At 50.5% G+C, this 7,005-nt stretch overlaps 1 protein-coding gene across 1 annotated transcript; it reads right to left on the bottom strand.

Annotated features, from left to right (window-relative positions):
• Window positions 1-3,321: 3,321 nt before the first annotated feature.
• LOC136552005 (tonoplast dicarboxylate transporter-like) lies at window positions 3,322-5,951 on the bottom strand. The gene is made up of 6 exons (XM_066543549.1): window positions 5,439-5,951; window positions 4,808-5,297; window positions 4,505-4,548; window positions 4,297-4,392; window positions 3,686-4,196; window positions 3,322-3,578 (listed from the first exon to the last, which is right to left on the bottom strand). Exons 1-6 carry the CDS (start codon window positions 5,886-5,888, stop codon window positions 3,553-3,555), a joined length of 1,617 nt encoding a protein of 538 aa, XP_066399646.1. The 5' UTR covers window positions 5,889-5,951; the 3' UTR covers window positions 3,322-3,552.
• Window positions 5,952-7,005: the final 1,054 nt, after the last annotated feature.

Here is a 7,005-nt window from a genome sequence, read left to right as displayed (position 1 = left end):
ATTTCCCTAGGAATTGTTCCAGATGATGAAAGCTTATAAAATTTAGAGAAGCAATCCAGCTAGAATTATTCCATGGAGCAGATCTATGATAACCGAACGAGCCTAAAAGAGCAAACACCAGGCGATTATAACGGCACTAATAATCCGTCTCCACATAAAATTATTACAAGGACCATATCACTACCACATAGGTGTAGAGCATTTTCAGTTACGGTCAGGAACTCAGGATATGAGACCTGCCTCTACTCAATTGTCTCCAAATCAACTTCTATGTACGATAAAAAAGACATGGTGTGTGTCTGTAAAAATAAATTTTCAGAATAAAAGTCAACCGTAAAAAAGTAGCAAAAGTTTTTTTTTTAATCCGTAGGATTCCGGTTCTGGACGATATAGGTAACACCCTTTGAAAGGTGAACGAAATGTGCACATGGGATTCGAACTTGGCATTCTTTGGCCTCGCTCAACCCTCCTTTCCTAAATGTATGGTGTTTTTCTTTTTATATTAACTTTTACAAATCTTGTAATTAATATTTTGATAGAACTGTAAAATTTTATACACTCTCGAGTATATATATATATATATATATATATATATATATATATATATATATATATATATATATATATATGTTATTGGGCGTATATATGTTCATCCGAGGTTGTTTCAAAATTTATGAAAAAAAGTATTTGAAAATCTGAAAATCTAAAACGTAATTTTGAAACACTAAAAGAACCATCTCAAACGAAAATGTCATTAACTACAGAGTTATAGATCTCTTCAACCCTTACAGCCTTTATACAAAGTTTGTCTTATCCGATTTCATTTGAAAAAGTTATGAATTTTCTATGTTACATCTACTTTTAGAAATGAGTACATTGCCAACACCCTCTAGAAACCGATTTCTAGAGACGATGGCTAGTGTTTTCAACTACCACCAAAATAGAGGGTATTTCTAGGGGCGGCTATAAACGCTAGAAACACCAACCGTCTCTACAAATCGTCGATTTCTAGATGTGGCCGTCTCAAAACTATTTTTAGAGACGGTTCTTGATAGAGTCATTTCTAGAAAGAAGGACGACGTCTGTGCATCTCGAAACTAGACGTTGCTTCAGAAGGAGCAAGGTTTAGTTTTCAGCTAAGGAGCATCAGCATGTACTCATAATAAGTAGTCTTCGCCTAATTAATTATATGAATGGCTACTTGCATTGGCTAGGTACACGTTGTAGACTTGTAGTAGGTGTGGTGTAGCGAAGAAGATGGACGCGTATGAAACCGTGTTGGACTCACATGCGCCGTAGATTTCCAAGACGCGCAAAAGATATACTAGAGCCACGCCCCATCATAGTCGTGCTCATCATCAGACACCCTTCTTCCACAAACATTCTATTTGCAGGAGTGTTTGGATTCGCTACCACCAGGAGCTAGTCTGGGATGAGTGCAGAGTGCGTGGTCATGATTCATGAAGACGACAGTAGTAGTACACTGCAGATAGATACTCCGTGCAGACTGCTCTGGCGCGTCCCCTTTCCTTGCTCGATCGGAAGAAGGTGATGACACGTCAAACGGCCAAAAAACTATGCATGCCAACAGGAGCACAGCCGCACAGGGGCGGCAAGCACCAGCGCTGTAGTGTGGCTTTCTGTGATCAGGTTCTTGGTGTCATCACCTGTGTACTCCTGCATTTGTATCCGGAATAAGGCTGTTCCGAGCCCATAACGACGGCATCCCATCCGCGGCAGCATGGCAAGCATGCATGTTGTATTTTTGCTACGACAACCAACTCATGGTATCCTGATCCAACCCACCGTCGTCAGGCAGGCATCATCAATGCATGTCCTTGTATTTTCGTCGTCGTCCCTCCGACCCTCCCCTTGTATTTTCGTCGACAGACGGCGAGTACTGGAAGTAGATGCAGACGTGATGCAGCATGCGCCATGCATCGATGCGAGCTAGAACTAGAGCCTCGAACGACCAAGTGAGTACGCCCGCGGGCGGCCAGGAGGTCGCGCTGCGCGTACGGCGTACCGAGGGCTCTCTACTCCTATCGCCCCGCATGCATGCATATGCACGCAAGGCAACGCGCGCCCGCCACTCCCGGCCCCACACGAGATTCAATGAAATGAATCAATGACAATTACGAGCAAAGTGTAATCGGCAGACAAAAGGACGAAAACAGTTCGCGGCGGCGGGTCTAGCTGGGTAAGGAAACCGTCAGCTCCAGACATTAATTTTTCCAGCGTCCCATGCGACTATAGAAACTAGCATGTTAGGAAAAAAAATCCCGGTCTTCTGGTAGTACTCTCGTTCGCGTGGTTTCTTTTTTTTTTTTCCTGTTCACTGATATAAAACTTGGCTGAAACTAGCTAAAAATATTGTTTTAGCTGAATTGTTATGAGAGAAAAAACACTGACCGAACAAGCCGAATAGGGCCTTTCAGTTGAGTTCGATCGTCAGGTGGATTTCATGTATCAGGTGCTGCATCGAGCTGCTGCGTACTGTTCGATACTAAAAATTCTCTGCGGCGGTGCCGCACGTCGCTCCAAGTGCGACACCGCCCAGATTCCTGCCACGTGTTCCACTTTCCAATCCAGCCAGTCTGTTCGGGAGGCCGTGTCGTATCGTGGATTATTTACTGCTGGTTGGTTTGGTGTGAGAGAAAAACACTGTTTCCGGCTAGAAATTTACGATCGTTTACGAGCAAGCGAACAGGCTGTGGCTGGTTCCAAATCGCGGCCCAACACATGTCGCAGGTGCCAATCTCGATCTTCTCGGCCCAACACAGGTCGCAGGGGACGCTCCTGCGCGTGGTTCCTCCGGGACACGCGTTGAGAATATGGGCGGTGTACGGCCACGTGTACGACGAATAGACGGTGCTGTACGTGAGTCGCACTGCGGCACGAGCGCAGAGAATTTTGTTTCCCTACGGGTCGACGGCTCCTCATCGCGGTCGCAGCCTCGCAGGAGAGATCGGGCCAGGCAGGAGCGTAGACCGCGGCCAACGGTCCTATGTAGTTCTCAAAAAAAAAAAAAACATAATGTATTCACGCCACGCTGGAAATTTTTATAGCCAACAAATGAACAAAACCTCAGTCAGCTAACATGTTTTGACAAGCGGAGCGGATAAGATTAGTTTGACGATGCTCACTGCCAGACCAAACATGATAAGCTTCATGCCATTTCTGGCATTGATGATAGGCTCACACGGAAAGGTTCCAATTGAAAAGGCACGTTTGGATTAACTTGCAATTCGATACCCATCTTTTTAACTTCTTTTGATTCAGTGACAGAGCGCAATCATCAGAGATCAATCCTTCAGGTGGTTCAGAAAACAAAAAACAATCTTCAGAGACAAAGGTTCAGAAAAATTGCAACGAATTGAAATTACAAGAGGATACCAGTAAAGGTTCTGTATATGCGTTAATGCATATATAGATACTTCGCTAAAAATATGACCCCGTATCCTTCATGGGACAACGCATCTGTACAGCTTGAACATACTAGTACTACTACTAGACTCTAGATTGTATCCTGTGTGCAAGTTCCTAAAACTTCTATGCCATGCCAAAAACCAGAGAACCTGCATCACACCAGCAAAGACAAGGAATGAGTTTTCATTTTCTGTTATACCATCTGAAACCTGCAAGCGATGTACGGAGTATATAACGCAAGAGTTCAATCCATTACCCAATGTTGGGAGCAGGATCGTCAGAGCTGCGACGCCGACGATTTTCAGCGGCATTCCGGTGACCACCATGTCCCTGATGGTGATGTAGCCCGTGCTGAACCCGACGACGTTCCCGGGGGACCCCGTGGGCAGCAGGTACGACAGCTGCGCGCCGACGGCGCCGGGGACCATGAGCAGCAGCGGGTGCACGCCGATGGACTTGCCCAGCTCGGCGAGCAGCGGCAGCACCAGCGTGGCGGTGGCGTCGTCGGAGGTGAACTCCGTGATAAGGCCGCTGAAGACGCAGGCCACGGGCGCGATCGCGAGCACCGGCGCGCCGCGCAGGAAGCCCAGCCCCTCGGAGAGGATGTCGGTCAGGCCGCTCGCCTTGAACCCGTCGGCGATGGCGAAGCCCGCGCCGAGGAGCAGGATGATGTTCCACTGCAGCTTCCGGCACTTGCCCCAGTCCATGAGCTTCTCGCCGTCGTTCTTGCCGCTTGGGATGATGAACAGTAGTGTCGCCATCATGATCTACACACATGCATTAGTTCAGTTTGTGCCCGATGAGCTCAGGTAGCAAAACGACTCTGAAATAACTAGTCGAAAGTTGTGGATTCTTTGGGCTACTCACAGTGACCGTTCCATCGCCAACTTTGCCATCGAAGAGGACTGCCCACCCAGGGATGTCGTCTGTCAGACTCCTTGTCATCCATAGCACAATCAGACCCTGCACGAATTAGCCACTGAATCCTTTGAGATTTGTTACCCAAACCAAAGGCATGGTCCCAAGATTCAGATACAATAATAACCCTAAAATCTAAACTGGCACAGGAAGTTACCCCAAAGACGGCCAAAACCATCTTCTCTGCAAATGCCATTGGACCTGTCATAAATCAAGATGGAGACCCATCAGAAAACTGGAGGCAATGATCAGCTCTATTTTAATGCTTGAGTGACTGTTAAAGAAAATAAACAATCAATAGGAAATCGTGGCTACTTTCAGAATATTCCATCCTTCAGAAGGAACCTGACTAATACTGTCAGGAATGCTGCGCATTGGACGTTGATCGGACCGTTAGCGAACATGCCAGCCATTGCTCTTGTGAGTCAAGCAGAGCAGGGCAGAAGTCAGAAGAACCTACCAAGCAAGCTGAGCTCCCTTCTGAGGTGGCTCCTGTCGAGGTAAGCGGAGAGCGCCCTCCCGGTGTTCTTGGAGCAGTACATGAGCCAGAGCGTAGCCCAGAGCGCCACGAACAGGATGAGCGCCATGGGGAGCCCGAAGCACATCCAGCTGCTGAAGGTGATGGGGTCCTGCTCAGGGAAGTAGGTCGACCACATCCCCACCAGGATGATGTTCACGCCGGTGCCCGTCAGCGTGGCCATCCCGCCGATCGCGGACGCGTACACGACGCCGAGCACCACCGCCTTGGAGAACCGCTGGACCACGCGGGCATCCCAGCCGCCCTCCAGCTCGTCGCGCGGCAGCCGCTGCAGGATCCCCGTCGCCACCGGCATCATCATGACGGTGCACGGCGTGTTGTGGATCCACATGCTGATGAACGCGGTCGTGCCGCAGATGCCCAGCAGCAGCAGGTGCGGCTTCACCGGGTCCCCGCAGAACAGCGCCGTGATCTGCGCGTCGGAATCGGAACGAGCAACAGCGAAACAATGTTAGCCTTTTTGTTTGTTCGGATGGATGCATATACACGGACCCAGAACTTTGTTCGTCGATTTGATCGGCAAAAGGCGCGAGCGCGCGCACAGCGCACGTACGTTGAGGGCAAGGCGGCGGTGGATGCTGTAGTGCTCGATGGCGAGCGCAAGGATGAAGCTTCCGAGGACGAGGGAGATGACGTCGTCCATGTAGGCCTTGGCGACGGCGTCGGAGGAGGAGATGCCGAACGCCGGGAAGAGGAACAGCGGCGCCATGGACGCGACGGCGAGCGGCACGGCGTCCGTGATCCACCAGAGGAACACCCAGGCCAGCACGCCGAGCATGTTGCGCGCCGCGGGGTGCCCGCCGAGGTCCACCAGCGCGCAGATCAGCGCGCACGCAGCGGGCCCCGACGCCACCGCCAGGTACTTGCTGGCGAGCAGCGTCCGGAGCCCTGACCAGCAGGAGAGCTCCCCCGTCGTCGTCAGCCTGTCCTCGTCGTGCGTCGGCAGCAGCGCCCTCGTGACGTCCTCCGAGGAGCTCTCCCAGTAGCCGCGCCGCGGATCCATGGCCCAGGAAAATCGCGCTAACAAAAGTACAAAACCGTGCCGGTGCTCTGCAGCCGTCACCGGTTTGCTTGGCTTTTGTTGTTGAAATGAGGTGTCCAAAAAGTTTGGCTGCTTTTATAGGCGCGGGAACAGAAGGCAATTAAGAAAACGAAAATATTGGTGTGAGTTCTTGTGGCCATTTTATTTACACATAGAAGGTCTTGTTTGGATGCGCATATATCCATCTTAATTTACGAAGTGGATTGGAGTGGTATCCAAACATGGCCGAAGGGTAGAAAACAGTCTCTTTTTTTCTACCAAACAAATAATGGTTTGAGTCAAGCAAGAAAAGGTCCAAGACGATGCCACGACACGCCACGTCAGATAATGTTTAGATGGGGGCATGGGGCAGTAGTTAATACAAGATCTGCACTTTCATCTGGCTCCTACGCTTCCACCAAGCAATGATTAAACAGTGTGGCGCCGATTTGGAGTCCAGATCAGCAAGGGCCCACCTTGAAACCGGATAAGACTCCTGCCGGCGACGCCGCCGTGTGCGCTGGCCTCACGCCTCAGCAATGCTCGCATGCCCAGCCCTAGACAAGCCGAAGAGGTGGCCACGGTTGGTGCACCGTGCACGCGGCGACCAGCGCGCGCACGGCCAGCCGCCAGGTCGACCGAGGCGGGGCCATGTCGACATTCCCTGGACTTTTCCACGCACCTGCCTGCCGATATCTACACGCACGACGTGCGGCACGTGATATTTTCACAACTCGCAAGGGCCAGCCCGGGACAGCAGCGGGTGACCGGCGCCGCGTGTCCGGTCGATTGAGCAACCGGCGAGAGGGCGTCGTTTGGGTTAGTTAAGGCTCCGACTCAACCGAGCCGAACTACTGACCTCCGAACTGCTCCCCGGTCTCGACGCGAGCCTTTTCTCCGGCTCTCCGACCGGTGTGGCGACACGTGACAGTTCGTTACGGGATGAATTGGTCTTGCCGTCTTGAAGTATCCCAGGACGTTATGGGCATGTTCGCTTACTTATCAGCCGATTTATCAATTAGAATTTATAATATTTTTTCTCTTACAATAAAATAGTTTTAGCCAGCCTTTAATATCAGCCGAAGAGGCCGCGTGTGTC

This window comes from Miscanthus floridulus, chromosome 4, assembly GCF_019320115.1.
Source record: "Miscanthus floridulus cultivar M001 chromosome 4, ASM1932011v1, whole genome shotgun sequence".
Classification (NCBI taxonomy): domain Eukaryota; kingdom Viridiplantae; phylum Streptophyta; class Magnoliopsida; order Poales; family Poaceae; genus Miscanthus; species Miscanthus floridulus.
This window is presented reverse-complemented; position numbering and strand designations above follow the sequence as displayed.